This window comes from Mobula hypostoma, chromosome 3 (assembly GCF_963921235.1).
Source record: "Mobula hypostoma chromosome 3, sMobHyp1.1, whole genome shotgun sequence".
Taxonomy (NCBI): Eukaryota; Metazoa; Chordata; class Chondrichthyes; order Myliobatiformes; family Myliobatidae; genus Mobula; species Mobula hypostoma.
The window spans coordinates 151,084,383-151,105,521 of NC_086099.1; the positions used below are offsets into that span (position 1 = coordinate 151,084,383).

At 40.0% G+C, this 21,139-nt stretch overlaps 1 protein-coding gene across 4 annotated transcripts in view; it reads right to left on the bottom strand.

Moving 5' to 3' along the window:
* Window positions 1–21,139, bottom strand: part of sema5a (sema domain, seven thrombospondin repeats (type 1 and type 1-like), transmembrane domain (TM) and short cytoplasmic domain, (semaphorin) 5A) — a 245,070-nt gene that overhangs the window by 46,161 nt on the left and 177,770 nt on the right. For all 4 annotated transcript variants that reach the window (XM_063043864.1, XM_063043863.1, XM_063043861.1 and 1 more), the window contains exons 13-15: window positions 20,385–20,566; window positions 20,001–20,144; window positions 3,838–3,985 (exon numbers count right to left, since the gene is read on the bottom strand). In XM_063043864.1, the coding sequence (XP_062899934.1) occupies window positions 3,838–3,985; window positions 20,001–20,144; window positions 20,385–20,566 (474 nt within the window). The remainder of the gene's footprint in view (window positions 1–3,837; window positions 3,986–20,000; window positions 20,145–20,384; window positions 20,567–21,139) is intronic.

The following is a 21,139-nucleotide window of genomic DNA, read 5'->3' on the forward strand; positions in this document are numbered from 1 at the left end:
TCCTTCATAATAACAACTACGTTCTTTTCTGTCCTCTGATGCTCTCAAATGTCTAGCATACTATTAGTGTCTTCCACAGTGACGACTGACGCAAAATACTTACTAAGTTCGTCCTGCATTTCTTTGTCTACATTACTACCTCTCCAGCATAATTTTCCAAAGGTCTCATATCTACTCTCAACTCTCTTGTGCTCTTTATATATCTGAAAATTTTTTGGTATCCTCTTTGATATTACTGACTAGCTTACCTTCATATTTCATCTTTTCTCTCTTTATGACTATTATTTGCCTTCTGTTGGTTTTTAAAGTTTCCCAATCCTGTCTTCCCACTAATTTTTGCTGTATTATATGCCCTCTCTTTTGCTTTATTGCTGTCTTTGACTTTCCACATCAGCAACAGTTGTATCTTCTTCCCTTCATTTTTGCGATGTATCTATCCTGTGCCTTCCAAATTGCTCCCAGAATCTCCAGCCATTGTTGTTCTGCTATGATCCCTGCTAATGTCCCCTCCAATCAACTTTGGGCAGCTCCCCTCTCACACATCTGTAATTCCCTTTACTCCATTGTAATGCTGATACATCTGACTTTAGCTCATCCCTCTCAAACTGCAGGATGAATTCCATTATATATTATGATCACTACCTCCTAAGGGTTCCACTACCTTAACCTCCCTAATCAGATATTGTTCATTACACAGCACCCAATCCAGAATTGCCTTTTCCCTAGTGAGCTCAACCACTAGCTGCTCTAAAAAGATATTCTACAAATACTCTCTTTTGCAAGAGGATTATTAGTATTCTTGGCAAGAAAGAAAACAGGTAAGCAGGATCTTGCACTGATCAAGAATTCCTTCCCCCAACACAGATGCTGCTCAACCTGCTGACTTTCTATATCTTATGTGTTAACACAGGTTGAGCACACCTTATCCAAAATAACTGGGGCTGGATGTGTTTTGGATTTTGAAATATTTGCATCTATATGAGATATCTTGAGAATAGGACCCAAATCTATATACAAAATCCATTTTCATTACACACACAGCTTATACATATACCCCAAAGGTAGTTTTATACATTATTTTTAATAGCCATTACTTCCTTGGCCACCCAGATGAACAGATTGTGGGTGTTTGGCATCACCATCATTTCTGACTCTGAACTTATATGATAGCAGTAAGAAGTCTTTGTCTTACACTTGTTCATCACACATTTGTACTGATGCAGCTGTTCAGCACATCAGAGTTTCATCAGTGACATTTTAGTTCATCCCATTCTCGACATTCTTGTTCGTCATGCATACGTATTGATGTAGCCATTCAGCATGTTAGATTTTCATCAGCGACAATCTTGGCAAACTCATCAATGCTGCTTCATGACCAGCAGACGCATTATCACCACTAATCTTTAAAAATTTTATGCCATGCCTTTCTTAAATTTCTGCAACCAGCCTGCTGAATATGGACAATTACCTTCAATTTTCCATTTGTCATGATAGATCTTTGCTCGTTTCATGATCAGCATACCAATAAGGAGCGTATGTTCACTCCGACACTGACAAATCCACTCTTTCAATACACATTCAAGATCTTCATTTTTCACTTTTTATAGGCATCTGTTAGTCTCGTGAGAGCATGGATTTGCGCCTTGGAAGGTTTCCAGGGCGCAGGTTGTGTGAAAGACTGGCAGTTGCCCATGCTGCAAGTCTCCCCTCTCCACACCACCGATGTTGTCCAAGGGAAGGGTATTAGGACCCATACAGCTTGGCACCGGTGTCGTCGCAGAGCAATGTGTTGTTAAGTGCCTTGCTCAAGGACGCAACACGCTGCCTCAGCCAAGGCTCGAACTAGTGACCTTCAGGTTACTAGACGAACGCCTTAACCACTTGACCACGTGCCAACACATTCTATTCAGCTAAAAACTCTGTTTTTCATTAACCTGTTCATTACATATGTGAGGTGACTTCTCAGAGTAGTGTGTAACATGCAGAGACCTGCACGTCACCTGGGAACCTTCCCAGTGCTTTGTGGAATTGTACATTGTGATGTCATGTTAGCGCACAAAAAATTTGGGTTTCGGAGGTTTTCGGATTTTGGAATTTTGGATAAGGGGTGCTCAACCTGTATTTTTAACACTACCTTCCTAACATAAACATGTTCCAAAATATCAGCATACCCTTTCCCTAACACTACCCACCACATCCTTCTCCCTGGTGAATACTGAAGAATTAATTTAAGACCCCATTCATGTCCTAGCTCCACCCAAAGATCTCCCCAGTAAGAGAACCAACTCTTTCCGAACTTAGATTATGTTAAAAAATGCTATAATTGAAATTCAGCTTTCCTCTCAAGTTGTTTTTAGCTTTGATAGTAAATGGAGGAGTGACAGAAATGATAACTTCTTATTCTAGGCCCTTCCAGATGAGGCAGAGATTTATGTACATATCCACCAACCTTGTACACTGCCTTTGGTGCTCTCCATCAGTGAGGCCATTTGCAGACTAGGAAACTGTATTACAGCACATGGCCATCCTGATCTTCACGCTCTCTTCCCATTTTCTCTGCCGACTTCTCTTTCCTCACAGCCACTATAAGAACATATTTCACTTGGATAACTGCCATCAACCGAATACTGAATTTCTCACTTTCAGATAACCCACACACGTTTTCCTTCCCCACTCTTACTGCTACATCCTGATTATCATACCCTTTGCTCACTTTTCTCATTTCCATCTGCCCATCACCCTTTATACTGTGTTATCTTCACTCTACACTCAGTCATGATCATGAACTGAAATGTCAACCTTCCCTTTGCCTCCACATAGTCTGCTCAATCCTGCGGAGTGCCTCCAGCAGTCTGTTTTTCACAGCGGATTTCAACTTCTGCCTTGTCTTGTGACCCCATTCCATCCCTGGTAAAAATAAAATGCCATGAATTTCCACTCCCCTTCAGTACCAGTCAGTTGATGCACATCTTTGAGGATTTTGTTACTGGACCTACCTAATGAAAAGTCAGCACAAACCAGCTCTGGGGATCTGCAGAGTCAGTGGAACAGCTTTATTTAACATGAACAACTGCAGTTTGAGATCAAGATTGCTTCCCAGCTTTTAATAAGTGCCCATAGATTTCAACACAACATACATCAGTTTTTAGTCCATTCAGACTGCTTTAACTTAACAATGGGTGTGTCCATAACTCTCATACACAACATGCTTTTTACACACTTGTTTGAAGTGTCAGTTAGCACAGCCCATTCCCTACATACCCCACCCCAAATGAGCAGACAGGTGGGCTTTGTGGTGTGTTTGACCAATGGCCTGGAGGGTAGTACTAAAACTCAGGAGATGAATCACAGCCCAAACCAGGACTGAAATACTCAAAGTCTGTTCAAGTATCCAAGTCACTCTGTCACCTACTGTGAGATGAGCAAAACCAAATCAAACTGAACTAGTAAATTTCAATAAATGTTCCTACTTCAAAAGAATTAAGAGTCTTAAAAGGTTACTAGTTCTTCCTGTTGAATGAAAATGTTTCTAATCACTATGTAATTTTTATATGCTTAGAATTAGCTCAGCTGACAATTTTTCACACCATGACCTTTTCTGTATACTCTACTATATAGTATATATTCTATATACTTTATTGAAGGATGTTGGAGTGAAATTGATTTGCACTCAATCTGCTGCACAATGTTTGTTTAAATTAAGATCATATTCAAGGCAGTTCAGGGTGGTCAGCATTCAGAGGAATAGTTGTGACCTGAAGCAATTTTGATCAAGTCCACCATTGAAGAGGATGTCAATATATTTTTTGTTAACCTTTGTCATAATGATGAACTTACCACATTGCAACCTGGACAGTCATCACCATTCTGACATGTTCTTCTTCGAGCCTGTACCCCTCCTCCGCATTGCGCAGTGCAGCGTTCCCAAGGACCCCACGGAGTCCAGAATGTGTGTGGAGGACAATGAAGATGCTCATTGCAATACCTAGAGAGGAAACAAAAAAGATCATTCATTGTTGTGTCCATCGTAGCAAACAAAGCATGAATTAGTTTTATTTTTGCCTTTCTTTCCCTTTGATATAACTTCCCACTGCCTTTTCCCACGAATAATAATTTAAGGTAAGGAGGAGAGTTTAAAGGACATTACCAGTTTTATGCAAGTTGGAAAAAAATCTGCAGGCACAAGTGTGCCACTTTAATGAAAATCAAACAAAATAAGATTAAAATTATATTACACTGGAATTAAATACAGCAGTAAAACTGTTTAATGAGAAAAGATTAATGTTTTTAAATGAACAAACTACGAGTAATAAAGAATATCTTCATACTCTCTCTCATAACTTGTAATGTATTGAGCAGCTGACTGCTTACACCTTTGCAGGCTGCTCTGAATGATGCAGCTCTAATTCGTAATATCTGATTCAACACAAAGGTGGCATGATAATCAAACCTTCACTGAATGGAAGTTTTGCTGAACCTAGCGACATCATTAAGGTAAGCTTTTTCAAATGAAATTATACTACCGAGTTGTACATGCTCCTGAATTAGCAAACCTTTTGTACACTGATCATATGACCATGCTTCTGCCAGAATTTTAGTACGAGTGAAACTTGAGTGAAACACCCCCTTCCCTTCTCCTGTCCCCCTCCTAAGACGGCGGCAGCTAAATGCATCACACTTCCAGGAATGGCAGGTGTGCAATAGTCCTACCCCCCCATCCATATATTATTAATTTTGGACTGCACTCCTGAGGTTTTAGAGTTTATTTTATATATTTTTTTTTGTCATGCTGCAAAATGTTGAGCTGCTAAACTGTGTTTCATTGCTCCACAACAATGACAATAAAGATATTCAGACTTCAGACTTCAGACTTCTGAATATTTCCAAAAGTTTATCTGTTTTTCTCTATCCCTCCAGGGTCTTCCTACCATCATGTTTTATACCTTAAAGCAACAATGGATTTGACACAGGTTTTTAAAACTGTGGGAAGAGGCAATCTCCGATATGGCTGGCATAAAGAACCAAACGCAAAATAAGGAATAATAACCTAAAGCAACAGCAGAGTTTTCCAATGCCATGCCAGACCTCACAATTCAGTGCCAGAGTGCTCTTCACCATATAGAGTCGTGCCCAAGAGCTGCAATCCCTGCTTTGCTCAAGGTTCAACATGACAAGCATTAGCAATCTTACTCAGTGCACCTGGACAACAGGGATCAGAAACTGCCGAGGACATCTGAGGTGGAGTTGGCCATATGCAATTGAGAAGGACTGTGCACTGAGAACGGTCTCACTCTCTGCTGACGGGCAGTTGAAAGATTGGTTCAAAGACTGGAAGAAAAGTCATGCTTAAAAGGTGAAGCAAATTGGTGGTCATTAGCTTTGTCCCAACAAGCTGTTCAGATTTGGAATGCATTGCTAGCCAAGCTGATGAATACAGGTCTGACTCTATATTAGAATCTAAAAACAAATAGAGATTCCATGGATAAAATGAAGCATGGAATTGTCCTTAAGAAATACCAGCTCAAACAAACTTGGTTGAACAATCTCCTGAGAAGCAATACAGAAGTAAACAGAATTTACCTCCTCTCCACAAGGAAATATTGTCTCTATTGTTTTACAACCTTATTCCTTGTACTGTGGCATTTCTCCCAAATTTCTGTGCAAAAGTTTTAGGCACTTGTATATAGCTAGGGTGCCTAAGACTTTTGCACAGTACTGGAGTAATATTATGTATTGCACTGTAATGATGCTGCAAAATTAAACAAATTTCATGACATACATGAGTGATGATAAACCTGATTCTGATATGGGTCTCTATTATGGACTGAGAGTTTGAAGGTGACAGGGAGAGAGGAATCAAGGTTGGGAAAAGGGGAAGGGAGGGGGGAGGGAGCAGGAAGCACCAGAGAGACATTCTGTAATGGTCAATAACCCAATTGTTTGGAATCAAATGACCTTGCCTGGTGTCTCAGGCCTGGGTGTGTCTGCATGCGTGCTACCCTCCATCCCCGGCACTCCTTCACTACCACCTATCCTATACCCCTACCGCAGCACTCCACTCTCATCATCCTTCGCTGCTGCCAGATTTACAAACTCGCTTTCTGCTCCATGTTGATAAGTACAGTACTGTGCAAGTCTTAGGCATCCTAGCTACAAATGTGCCCAAGACTTTTGCACAGCATTGTATTTACATATCACGTCCAGATCAGAAAGAGAAGCCCCTCCGTAATTGTTAAGTTTTCGGGATGTGTGTGGATGTGGATAAGGTGCATGTTTAATATGCTCCCCCAAAAGCTGTCAAATTTAAATTCCTGCGTTACGCTCCTGTGCAAGGCAAATTACACTGAATAATGTGCCGAGACTGTCATGCTGGAGAAACTGCCTTTCAGGTCCTACAAGTGTGAAACACTTCAGAAGATCAGAAACCCCCTTCAGTTGAATAGGAATTCATGACCCGGAGATGAGGTGAAAAAAGGTTGGTGTTTTCAACCATTTCTTAGGTTTGGAATTTACCTATTTTATTATTTAAATTTTTAATTTAAAAAAACTGTAAACAAAAAAAAACTTATCAGCTTTGATAAGGCATAGCTTATCCCAGAAAAAGCCTGTCAGGGCATTCAGTGGGCAGGGCTTCAGCTGTATGTTAACCAGAGCCAGTCGCCACCTCGCCAGATCTTGCCAGATAATTACCTCCTGGATCCAGTCAGTTTGATCTACCCTCCATCTCCAGCCCATGTAAATGTGGCCAGGTGGATAATTTGATCTAGCTTTATTCAACCGAGAACGTTATTCAGGTGTGCAAAATAGCATCTCATTGCTCTGTTACTGCTCCCACTTGCTTCAGGGAATCATACTTGATGTAATAAACACAAACGTATCTGATATCTTCAGCATCCTGATGCATATCTATCTACCTTTTATTCTTTATTTTCTGTGCTGAGGTGCTTGCATGCCAACAATTAAAATTCCGTTGTTTCTTAAAGACATTTATAATATCCATGTAAGGAAAATAAAGAAGTAAGCATAGCTCACAGGAACATAAACGCAAAAGCTGATTTCTAGCAGCTGTAAAGCATAAGTGACGTAGAACAAGAACTAATCCTCCCAGACCTTGGCAAACCCTGCGGCTCAGAGCAGTGCATGGGGCCTCAGCACTGTGAAAACTCTGCTGACTGCTCAGGTTTTGTGAACTTGCCAAGCAGCTGCACGCAAAGGCTGCCTTCATTCAGCTAATCACAGCCATCTGACATGTGGATACGCAAATAGCAAAGAGCTTTTAATACAGAATGATCACATGATATGAACAGAGCCTTTCACAGAAGAAAACAACTCCTTGCAAATCATGTTCAAACTGTACAAAATGAAATCTTATCGGGGATACCAGACAAATTAAAAACCAAAAATAATATTGTCTTCAATGACCTTTTTCCTAAGGTGCTGAATTAACCATTTAAACAAAGTCAGATTCATTTCTAAAATAGCTACACTATTTCTAAAAACATTAGGTATATTTTTTTCACTGAGAATCTATTAGAGAATAAATCAGAGCACTGCTCTAAATTAAAAGTTGCAGCCAAGTTTCCTGCTTCTATCAGCAGCACTTCAAGAGAGACTGCAGTCTATTGTTCAGAAGACTAAATCTCTACTACTCCTTCCTCGATGAACTAATACAAGTTATTCACATCCTTGAAAGTTAAGTATGGGGTTAAACTAATAAATTTTAGTTATAAAGTGAGTTTCCTTTCACACTAATTGGAAAGACATGCAAACAAACTGGATGTACACAATAGAACAAGATTCCATTTTGCAAACAGTGGACAAATTGCAATCAAACAAGGGATAATATCCAAACATTTTTTTAAAAGCTTCATGTGTGGAAAATAATTTTTGTCTTAAAAGATATCAGGGAACTCTCTGCATGTTACTATTTTTAATGAAAAGGCAAGGACAAGTCTCAGAAGTAATTAATCAGGCAAGATTTCTACACCTGGAACTCTACTGGCATATAGCTGTGTTATGAAGAAAACCACCTGGACCATCATTTATCATCACCTATTTTGTGTGGTTCCTTGCCAATGCAATTAGTAACATGTCTTCCAGTTAAAAGAAGATCTCTAGACTAAAATAACTAAAACACTGCAGCTACATCATTTAAATTATATCTCCCACCTGGGACCATTTTTTAATTGCCAATCTGTCTCCAATGTGTAGAATTGGCTATAGTCTAATCAACAAATATTTAACCTTGGCATTTAGAAAGATTTTTTTGATAGTTAGGTTCAACACATTTAAATACATAGCAGCATGTTAGTATACAATTCTAAAAAAAATTCACAAAATCGTTACTCTGCATTATTTATCACTTTCATTGTGACTATTATCTTTTGTCTGTGCTTCCCAAAATCACTGAATCTAGCTGAAATATCAGTCTATGGATTCTGGGGTGTCTTTAATGCTTTAATAACCATAACCATATAACAACTACAGCACAGAAACAGGCCATCTCGGCCCTTCTATTCCGTGCCAAACTCTTACTCTCACCTAGTCCCACCAACCTGCACTCAGCCCATAACCCTCCATTCCTTTCCTGTCCATATATCTATCCAATTTAACTTTAAATGACAACATCGAACCTGCCTCTACCACTTCTGCTGGAAGCTCGTTTCACACAGCTACCACTCTCTGAGTAAAGAAGGTCCCCCTCATGTTACCCCTAAACTTTTGCTCTTTAACTCTCAACTCATGTCCTCGTGTTTGAATCTCCCCCACTCTCAATGGAAAAAGCCTATCCACGTCATCTCTATCTATCCCCCTCAAAATTTTAAATACCTCTATCAAGTCCCCCCTCAACCTTCTACGCTCCAAAGAATAAAGACCCAACTTGTTCAACCTTTCTCTATAACTTAGGAGATGAAACCCGGGCAACATTCTAGTAAATCTCCTCTGTACTCTCTCAATTTTATTGACATTTTTCCTATAATTCGGTGACCAAAACTGTACACAATACTCCAAATTTGGCCTGTAATTCTTTCAGCAAAGTAATTCAGGAATATGTAGTAACTATTTTATGTTAACTTATCGTTTAACTGAGGAGACATAGAGACTTAATGTACTCAAGTCAGCATTCATAATCTTTCTCAAAGTAAAGTTAATGCTGATTTGAGAAATGTAAAAAGTGAAATCAACTAGGGGGCAGATAGCAAGAAAAAGAAGAGAATATATGGTGATTTTATATTCGTACACTTAATTTAATGATTCTTCAAGTGTAAGTACAGGCAACAAGAGGAAGCAAACCATTCACTGAAGATGGCTTCATGTCTAATTTTGACCATCTTTACTCAGCAGCTATTTGATGTCATTGGAACTTAAAGAACCTATCTCATCACTTGTACTTATGCTTACAGCACGTTGAGGTGTAACTGAAAAAATGTTTTTAAACTAGATTATGTAATAACCAATAATTGTTCTCGATTAGTAATACCTCTATTTCACTTTGGGATTAACTTAAAAATAGGTTATATGGCCCATATTTGTTTGATATATTGATTAAAAAATTGATGCAGGCCTGGGGAAGTGCAGTAAACTGTCATAGCACAGCACCAAATTTGTGGTTTAAGATAAGTTCTCTCGTGCCAAAGGCATTTGGTACTTCTGAAATGGCTTTCCACACTTCTCTCTGTGTACTGCTGAATTACAGACTGAGGAAATGACCGCTGTCAAAGTCTGATTGATATATGGGTTATTGGCAGGGAGTGTGAGGGTTATCAGGAGGGAGTGCAGTTGTCAGTGAGACAGAGTTATTATCGGGGCCTAAAAGAAGAAAATAAGGTGGGTGGACGGGTTGACCAGAGTCTGGTTAAAAAGAAGTGATTATTTAAGGATAAGTGGAGTTGTCAGATGTTCTGTGGTTTTGGGTATCTTCCTTGTCAATCTGCACTTGACTAACAAGGCACATCACTCACACACAACTTCTTTCAGAAAATTCTGGGGCCCGCCCGTGTTTGAAAGGAAAATCAAGGACACATTTTCAGAACAATACGCTTCATTAAGTAACATGAAAAGGTTTAAAGATTTCAAATGTTATCTCTGGAACTTTTTTAAAAAAAGAATACAGCCTTGTCAAGCTGCAAGGTACAGATAGGAACAGCAGCACAAACAGAGGACTATAATGTCATTGTTGACTGAAAAACAAATTACTAAATTAGCTCAGTTCTTTCCTTTGCCAATACCTGCTTTGAGTTTAGTTTTGATTAAAACATAAATATTATCGCAGCTCTGTTGCTTAGCTCCAAGTAACCCTTGTACGACATGCAGATTATTATAAGATATTGCATGGTATTCCTAATAAATCTGATACTAAATAGTAGAGAGCTAGATTCTTAAACATAATATCACTGATATTTTAAAACATTTGAGCTAAATTCCCACATTCCAAAGACATCTAGGTTAATTGATTACAGGGTGTAATTGGGCAGCTCAGGCTCATTGTTACTGTAGATAACAAAAATGTGATTTAACTGCAAAATAATTTTGACAAAAAAATCCAACCACAGAGCATATTATTTTATATAAATTGTTTTAATTCAGAAATGAAAAAGAATGCTCATATTAGTACACAGGATTAAACACAACAAGGGAATGAAGTGCACCACCAAATGAATCATGTGCAAGTTGATAAAGTGGTGCCACGTGAAATTACATACTGATAGATGCAACCACCAATTGAAGAAACTACATATCACAGCTCCATGGATGTACCAAAATAGTCCACCTAAAGATAACCTTGTTCAGTGCTCAACCTGTCCAAACCGCTATATCAAAGTAAAGTGAATGCAGAACTATGCAGTTAAGATTTTCTCTGATTGTCTGATATTAGCTTGTGTCAACACCCATTCCGAGTTATTTCCAGTAACTTATTTTAAGGGGATAAGATCTAACCAACCTTCTTATTGTTCTTTCAAAACTAATCCTATCCTATGTTTATGTTTTCATTTAACTTAAATAAACTTTCACTACCAACTCTTGAAATCCTTTGGAAACACACTACCCAAGTTAACTTCTCTCTCCTTGGCCTGGCACCAAAGCCAACACACCAGGCCACCTGTTCCACCTTACAGCTTCAGAATTCTATTCCTCCACCATATCATTTTGGATGTTGCTGAACTTCCAGCAGAGACTTTATCTTTCAGAGCCTAGTGAATCAATGTTGTAGGCCTATTTCTGACATGTTTGCAATGAAAGTAGCTACTGTAGTAAAACAAAAATGCAGAATCACTCAATCCCAGCATATTCTAGTGAACTTGTTTTCTACCTTTTCTGTGGCTGGAATAAATTTGCAATTTTAGAACCTCTCGAGTAGAATAGTTCATTTATCATAGCTTGACCAATGACTTATGCAAATTTATCAACCCCTCAGAAATTCAAAATAAATGATATGATAGTAGATAACAAAACTATCTTTAATATGGCCCTGCTATCCACAGAACACAAATATTATGTACAAAGAAAATAACATTTACACAGTAAAGATATAATATTTGAACTGAATTCAGGTCAGGCTGACTGCTGTGATTTACGCCTTGTAGGGTGACATGCTATTGAAACTACAAAACTGCTGAATCTGGACTGCAAGTAAAATTCATGACATCAAAAGAAACTGAAAATTTTATTACCTGTGATTGCAAAAGGATATGCAACTTAATACATTTTTGACAGTTTTCCATTAATTGGTTCTAAAGATTTATGCATTTTTTAAGACCTTCACAAAAATAAGAGCTCACAGGATCGAGGCATTGCATTAGCAGAAAAGACAGGTTAAAGGACAGAAGTGGAGCAAACAGTTCTTTGTCACGAAGGCTCAATGCAGATCAATGCTGCTTGCCTAACTATCTGTAATCTATAATAAAGATTTAAATGAAAAGAAAAACTTAATTTTTGTGTATTTAATCTTTCAATAATATTTGAGTAATCTTGTATGTGTATATATATATCAGTTGATTAAGCATTCTTGTTCATTTAAATAATTCACTACAGGTTATATGTTAAATATGTCAATTGCAAACAGTATCAAGCTACCACCCGATACGTAGAACCACAGAACACTACAGCACAGAAAACAAGCCCCTCAGCCCTTCTAATCTGTGCCGAAACTTTATTCCGCTAGTCCCACTGCCCCGCACCCAGTCCATAATCCTCCAGACCTCACCCATCCATGTATCTATCCAATTTGTTCTTAAAACTTGTGAGCCCGCACTTACCACATCAGATGGCAGCTTGTTCCACATTCCCACCACTCTCTGAGTGAAGAAGTTTCCCCTAATGTTCCCCCTAAATCTTTCCCCTTTCACCCTATAGCCATGTCCTCTCATGTTTATCTCTCCTAATCTAAGTAAAAAGAGCCTACTCGCATTTACTTAAATGCACATCACTTAAAGTAAACTCAAAGTTAGACCCTCATCTTGGACTCTCGTGTCTTTGTTGAATTAGTTTAATATTTTGAAGTTACAAAACATAAAATTGGCAACGAGGTATTTTTAAAATGAACCTGAGACGGCTACCAACCCATTCAAGCACAGCAAGATGCTCTTGTTCAAAAAAAATTGCAGGGAAGGATAAAAGAAAAGCAGCCTATAACGTGTTCTTTGGAAGGGAAAACACAATCAAGTTTAATAAAAAAAAAGGCAGTAAATGGAAAAATTTAGGGTTCATAAACAGTGAGTAGCATGTGAATTAAAAAAGAGAAGAAATGGCTGACTACATCAGAAAGATTGATGAGTTTGACTGCACAGCAGGTAACTGACCCATGCATACTGAGTTAATTCAGCAACATTTTGAAGCAAATTAAATAGCCAATGAGAAATGAGTACTAATTTTGCTAAGTTTATTTGGTTAAAGGCATATCTTTTGCTTCAAAATTTAACTATTCAAACCAAACGATCCGCACTAAGCCTTGCTGATATTACAAAAGTGATGCAGGAACACTTGGAACCAAAGCTATTGTTGACTGCAGGATGCTTTAGATTTCACAAGTGGAATCAAAAGGAGAGGGAGTCCATTTCAATTTATGTGGCAGAATTGAAGAGATTGTCTGGGCACTGACAGTTCAGTAATGGGCTTATGATACACTAACAGATTGTTTAGTTTGTGGAATCTTACAAGAAAGTGTTCAGAAATGGCTCCTAACTGAAGCACAGCTCACATTGAAAAGAGCAGTTGAAATGACTGCTTCAATGGAAACTGCAGACAGAAATGCAATTGAGTTGCAGTCAGGATTGAAAGTGAGTGTGAACAAAACTGCAGCGTCCAAAAACAGCCTGGACAAACAAGTTATGTTACAGTTGTAGCAGGAGCTTATATACACCAAACGAGTGTAGATTTAAAAGTGAACCTTGCAGAAAATGCAACAAAGTCGATCCCATACAAAGAGATTATTGGACAGCCAAAAATAACTGGTCTGCACAGAGAAGAGAAAAAGATAAAAAGTCAAGTTGCAGTTTCAAAAAGAGCACTAATCTAAGAGCAGTCGATAAAAAATCTGATGATATTGAGAGTGACACACATAAAAATTGCTGGTGAACGCAGCAGGCCAGGCAGCATCTCTAGGAAGAGGTACAGTCGACGTTTCGGGCCGAGACCCTTCATCAGGACGAACTGAAAGAAGAGATAGTAAGAGATTTGAAAGTGGGAGGGGGAGGGGGAGATCCAAAATGATAGGAGAAGACAGGAGAGGGAGGGGTGGATCTAAGAGCTGGAAAGTTGATTGGCAAAGGGTATATGAGAGGATCATGGGATGGGAGGCCTATGGAGAAAGAAAGGGGGAGGGGGGAAGCCCAGAGGATGGGCAAGGAGTATAGTGAGAGGGACAGTGGGAGAAAAAGGAAAGAGATAAATAAATAAATAAATAATGGATGGGGTACGAAGGGGAGGTGGGGCATTAACAGAAGTTAGAGAAGTCAATATTCATGCCATCATGTTGGAGGCTACCCAGACGGAATATAAGGTGTTGTTCCTCCAACCTGAGTGTGGCTTCATCCTTACAATAGAGGAGGTCGTGGATAGACATATCAGAATGGGAATGGGATGTGGAATTAAAATGTGTGGCCACTGGGAGATCCTGCTTTCTCTGGCGGACAGAGCATAGGTGTTCAGCGAAACGGTCTCCCAGCCTGCGTCGGGTCTTGCCAATATATAGAAGTCCACATCGGGAGCACCGGACGCAGTATATCACCCCAGACGACTCACAGGTGAAGTGTCGCCTCACCTGGAAGGACTGTCTGGGGCCCTGAATGGTGGTGAGGGAGGAAGTGTAAGGGCATGTGTAGCACTTGTTCCGCTTACACGGATAAGTGCCGGGAGGGAGATCAGTGGGAAGAGATGGGGGGGACGAATGGACAAGGGAGTCGCGTAGGGAGCGATCCCTGCAGAAAGCGGGGGGGGGTGAGGGAGGGAACGATGTGCTTAGTGGTGGGATCCCGTTGGAGGTGGTGGAAGTTACGGAGAATTATATGTCGGACCCAGAGGCTGGTGGGGTGGTAGGTGAGGACAAGGGGAACCCTATTCCTAGTGGGGTGGTGGGAGGATGGGGTGAGAGCAGATGTGCGTGAAATGGGAGAGATGCGTTTGAGAGCAGAGTTGATGGTGGAGGAAGGGAAGCCCCTTTCTTTAAAAAAGGAGGACATCTCCTTCGTCCTGGAGTGAAAAGCCTCATCCTGAGAGCAGATGTGGTGGAGACGGAGGAATTGCAAGAAGGGGATGGCATTTTTGCAAGAGACAGGGTGAGAAGAGGAATAGTCCAAGTAGCTGTGAGAGTCCGTAGGCTTATAGTAGACATCAGTAGATAAACTGTCTCCAGAGATAGAGACAGAAAGATCAAGAAAGGGGAGGGAGGTGTCGGAAATGGACCAGGTAAACTTGAGGGCAGGGTGAAAGTTGGAGGCAAAGTTAATGAAGTCAACAAGCTCAGCATGCGTGCAGGAAGCAGCACCAATGCAGTCATCGATGTAGTGAAGGAGAAGTGGGGGACGGATACCAGTATAGGCTTGGAATATGGATTGTTCCACAAAGCCAACAAAAAGGCAGGCATAGCTGGGACCCATATGGGTGCCCATGGCTACACCTTTAGTTTGGAGGAAGTGGGAGGACCCAAAGGAGAAATTATTGAGTAAGGACTAATTCCGCTAGACGGAGCAGAGTGGTGGTAGAGGGGAACTGATTAGGTCTGGGATTGAGAGTGACACAGGACTGTGTAGCATTGAGTTTTACAGTGTGAAAGCTAACAATCGATAAGCAATATGTCTTACACCAGAAGTGAACAGCAACTTAATTAAAATGGAATTGGATACTGGTTCAGCTACTTCAGTCATTCCACAAAATGAGTTTAAGTGGCAGTTCAAACTGAAGCCTGAAGAAAAGGTAACTCTTGTGGGATGACTTTCATAACTGTGAAATACAACAACCAACAAGCCACATTGAGCTTGTATGTGGTAAAAACAGGAGGACCAACATTGTGGGGATATGATTGGCTGAGACAACAACAACCTGATTGGAGATCCATTGACTATTTGCATGCCATAATCACTGCAATGTGCCAACTGAAAGTGAATTAAGAAAAGCACAGGATGATACCACAACTGTCTTCATGCCAAACACCATGAACCGTTCCACAACAGAGGATGAACAGGTGCTGGTGCCAGCCTCCGTGCCTCTGGTTGGAAAGCATATTGGACCAAGGACCACACTGCTCAGAGGAAGTGTGAAAGTGATGAAAGCAGTGGTCTAACGACAACAGTTTTCTGAGAGAGCTTCTGATATGTTAATCAGGCAGTCACTTGCAAAATGTGGCTTGGTTTGAAGCTGAAATAGAGTTCAAGGAGCTTCAGGAAGGTTGCAAGCATTGTGAGTATAAAGAACCAGAATCTACTCTGTGTGCATTAAGAACTTCGCGTGGGAGACAAAAAGCTGCTTATAAAAGAATACGGTAAATGAAAGCCCAGATGTCTGAATGGAAGGCCAAAAAGAAAGGGGTCACAGAGATATGAAAACAAAGGATTCATCAGATGATGTTGTGAATGAGGAAACCAAGAGGAGAGACCAGATCAGAAAGGGAACAACAGAAACGTTAATAAGAGAATACTCCAGTGAACTAGACGCACCTTCTGAAGGTCAAGATCCACAAACTAGAAGAAAAAGGAGGGAAGAGATGGAGAGAAAGAATGTGAATATGAAAGAAAATGATGTGAAAGAAAGAAGAAACATGAGAGAGAAAGAAAAAGGATCATGTTTTACTGTTTTACAACATTGAGTTACAGTGGATTTAATTTGGCTTTTTTGGTCACTGATCAACAGAAAATACATCAAAGTGACAACAAATTTCTACAAATTGGTCTAAATTTATTATAAATATTAAACACAAAATAATTGATTGTATAATTGCTCACCCCCCCTTTCAAGTCAGTATTTAATAGATGCATCCTTGGCAGCAATTACAACCTTGAGTCTGTCTGGATAGGTCTGCATAAGCCTTCCACATCTGGACACTGCAATTTTTCCCCATTCTTCTTTACAAAACAGTTCAAACTCAGAGACTGCATGGGAATCATGAACGAACAACCTTTTTCAAATCCAGCCACAGATTCTCAACTGGATTGAGGTTTGGACTTTGACTTGGCCATTCCAGGACATTAACTTCCTGGTTTTTAAGCTAGAAAACGAATCTTCTCCCAAGTTGCAGTTCTCTCACAGACTGCATCAGGTTTTCCTCTAAGATTTCGCTATATTTTGGTGCATTCATTTTACCCTCTACCTTCACATCCCCACAACAGTGAAGTATCCCCACAGCATGGTGAAGCCACCGCCATACTTGACAGTAGGTCTGGTGTGTTTTTGACAATGTACAGTGTTTAGCCTGATGGCCAAAAAGCTCAATTTTGGTTTCATCAGACCATAGAACCTTCTTACAGCTGACCTCAGAGTCTCCAACATGCCTTCTGGCAAATTCTAGCTGAGATTTCACGTGAGTTTTTTTCACCAGTGGCTTTCTCTTTGCCACTCTCCCATAAAGCTGTCACTGGTGAAGCACCTGGGCAACAGTCGTATGCAAAGCCTCTCCTATCTCAGCCACTGAAACTCGTAAACTCCAGGGTTGTCATAGGTCTCTTGGTGGCCTCCCTCACTAGTCCCCTTCTTGCACAGTCACTCCGTTTTTGAGGACGGCCTGCTCTGGGCAGATTTACAGCTGTGCCATATTCTTTCCATTTCTTGATGATTGACTTAACTGTACTCCAAGGGATATTCAGGTACTTGGAAATGTTCTTGTATCCATCTCCTGACTTGTGCTTTTCAATAACTTCTTCACAGAGTTGCTTGGAGTGTTCTTTTGTGTATATGATGTAGTTTTTGCCAGGATACTGACGCCAGCAGTTGGACCTTCCAGATTCAGGTGTATTTTTACTACAATCAATTGAAACACCTTGACTGCACACTGATGCTCTCTTTTTAACTAATTATGTGACTTCTAAAACCAATTGGCTGCACCAGTGATGATTTGGTGTGTCATATTAAAGGGGTGGATACTTATGCAATCAACTATTTTGTGTTTTGTCTTAGTAAGATCGCTTTGTAGAGATCTGTTTTCACTTTGAGGTGAAAGAGTCTTTTCCTGTTGATCAGTCAAAAAAAGCCAAATTAAATCTACTGTGATTCAATGTTGTAAAACGATAAAACATGAAAACATCCAAGGGGAGGGGTGGTGAAGATTTTATGGGCATTGTATGTATTGGTTGATTAAGCATTCTTCCTTGATTAAGTTATTCATTTTGTATAAATAGGTGAATTGCATATGTTATTGCACTACCCCGTGGTATGTGTGCACCTCAGTTAAAGTAAACTCAAAGTTAGACCTACATTTCACACTCCCATGTCTTCATTTGAGTTAATGTTTGCAGTTGAAAAACATATCAATAATATACCCACATTTGTTCACAATACACAGCCCAAGAGGAAGGTTCCATCTTTAATACCTTTATTTTTCTCTTTCAGGGTTCTTTTGAAGACCCTGACTTGGCGTTGCGCGCAGACTTCGGTTCTTCACGGGAATGGGACCTGTTCTTGGGGTTTCAGGACCGGCCGTTGTTGTTCGGCACGCCAAGGGTCTGAGAGTCCTGCTTGAATGCGAACGCCTAAGATCTTGGGGCTCTAGAGATGGGCGGATTGAGAGTTGGTGTCATGGCAGGAGATTCATGTGTCATCGGGGAGCCCAGAAAATCTTTTGCTTTGGTCCCAAAGACCCAAGATCTTTGCAGTCTTCAGGCACAGAGCTCGTAAAAAGTGATGAAACAGACTTTTTAACATCGTAAATCAGCAGGTTGTTATGTCTCCCTCTCGCTGTGAAAATGGGGAACACCTCCCTCTCCCTTATTAGGGAGAGAGAGAACCTGTGGGGCAGGGGGAATCGTTGCTTGCTGCCGCTTACGTGCGGGAGCTGGGGAGCTGGGGGCGGACTTTGGGGTTCTCACTTTTAACTGTTGTTCATTCTTTGGGGCACTCCTCTGTTTTCGTGGATGCTTGTGAAGAAAAAGCATTTCAGGATGTGTATTGTATACATTTCTCTGACATTAAATTTGACCTTTGAACCTTTGAATTTTGTTAGCCAGAGACTGCTGAATCTGTGGAATTCATTTCCATGGGTGACTGTGGAGGCCAACTCATTGGGTATATTTAATGCAGAGGTTGATAGATTCTTGATTGATAAGGGCTTGAAGAGATAATGGGAGAAGGCAGCAGAGTTGAGCTGAGAGGGAAACGGATCAGCCATAGAGCAGACTTGATGGGCTAAATGGCCTAATTCTCCTCCTATAAATATGGTCTTATGGTCTAAGACAGCAGCAGATTCAAATACTGTTCCATATCAAATGCAAGGCCTTCAAATCATTCATTTTCTGCTACATTAACCAATGTCTTCTTCACAGAAAAAATCAGCACAACTCTCATTTATTTCGTCATTATGTAAAACGTAATGCCAGGAACCAATATAATGGATAATGTAGTAGAAACCCTTTGCACTCAGAATTCTTGCTAACTCCTGCTTTTCAGGATTGATATGCAGTCCTTTCTGCACCTTGTAACATCTTTCCACTCAGCTGATTTTCCCCAGACGAATCCCTTCCCACATTAAAACAGTATGAAATAAAATCATCAGGAGAGGAAGGTGATCCTGACATTTTAATGATTCAAACACTCTATAACTGTTTCTAAAAAGAAAAATAATCCAGATTTTTTTTTTTAATTTTGAGAGTTTATGACATTTCTTCCTTTCTTTTGTTCAAACCCTCAAGTTTGCTAAATTAGTTAGGCAAAAGCAAAATGGTAAACAGTAGGTTACTATTCAGTTACGGGGAGGGATGTTATGGGGCTAAGTCAATCTGTACTATCCTAGGTAAATTAGTGCTGCTATCTCACAACACTAGAGAATCGGGTTAATTCCTGACCTTAGCATGTGCAGTTTACACATTCTCCCTGGGCACTCTAGTTTCCTCCAACATGCCAAAACCATGGCCTTGGTACATTAAATGGTTGCTGTAATTGGCACCTGGTACAGATGGGTGGCAGGGAGAGAAAGCTGAAAGGGACCTGAGGAGATAAATAGGATGAGTGTTGATGGCAAGTACAGACAGGGTGGTATGGAGGGTCTGTTACCATGTATATAACTTTGAACACAAAGGTACTTTGACCAATAGGAACTGATGTCTAATGACAGTAAATTTCTGAATAAAAGCCTTTTAATAAGTCTGGAAGCAGATGTTGAGCTTGTGAGCTCAGCAAAATTCATTTGCCGGCTCCACTGCTGATAGAGGATTCAGTCAAATGTGAAATCTAGTTTGTAACCGAGCTCTCACTGAAACAACCATAACCTGGAAGTCCTGGCGTCAACTCAGAACACAAGTATTGTAGTCACAAAAGAAACACTCGTTAAAATGAATCACACATAAAAGGCTTGGACATACCGCTCTTCACGATTTTGTCCAACACAAACACGCCCTCCATGTCGAGGAGTGGGGTTGCTACAAGACCGCTGTCGAACCTGAAATCCAATCCCACAACTTGTACTGCAAGGAGACCACAATGTCCAAGGAGTCCAGCCACCATTCCTGTGAAAAAATTTCATTTCAACAACTGAAAGTAACGAGAGTGGATAAAAATTCAAATCACTTTTGCCTCTTGACCCACGATCCACATTTCAAGGATAAATTGAAAATGTTTTAATTTCTCAACTGATCAAAATATTTGGTGCAAACACCAGGGTATGATTATTAACAGATGTAAATGAGGTTAAATGAAATTAATTTTTCATAATTTTTAACACCTGGTACTCCAATCTTTTTGCTTACCTGGAACAGTTTGCAACCTCCATCCTGAGACCCTCACACTGTCGTCCTCCACACTGTGGAATTGGACTGTTACACGAGCGGGTTCTACAGAGGCATAGGCCAATGGCATTGCCATCAGAATGGCTGCAGGGTCCCCATGGTGACCAAGGTCCAAAACCACCATCCATTGTCATATTTCTCATCTAAAATGTAAACATTCAGTAATATCAGGATACACAATAGCGTTCAAAGGAAACAGTTTACTTTTGAACAGATTGCTTATATAACAAAAACAGGCAGAAGTTATTTCATGCAATGCCCAATGTGCTTCTGTTTATGTCATAATTTTATTCAAATCTATGGGTACTTAAAATTGTAATCCATTTTGTGCTGTCATTGGAATGCATAAGTTCATTAAACACAATGTGCTGACCATCTGGGTTGAATCATTCACTTGCAAAATACAGTCAAAGAAATAGCATATTGGTCCAATCAAACCACATTTCTCTAGAAAAATAATTGGACAACATACCTTAAAGGTAGGGATATCATTTTTATAGACTGCAGAAAAGAACTTTATCCAGAATCTAATCATTAATCGCAACAAGAGTGCGTTATGAACATTTTGACAAATTGGAGTGCAATTCTCTGTAGTTATGGGCTAGCAAACAGTGCACAACTGGATGCATAAACAGGTCGTACTTGGCACATCTTTACCTAGCCTCCTACAAGACCATCCAACAATCAAGAATCTCTGAAAATGGATCATTCACCTT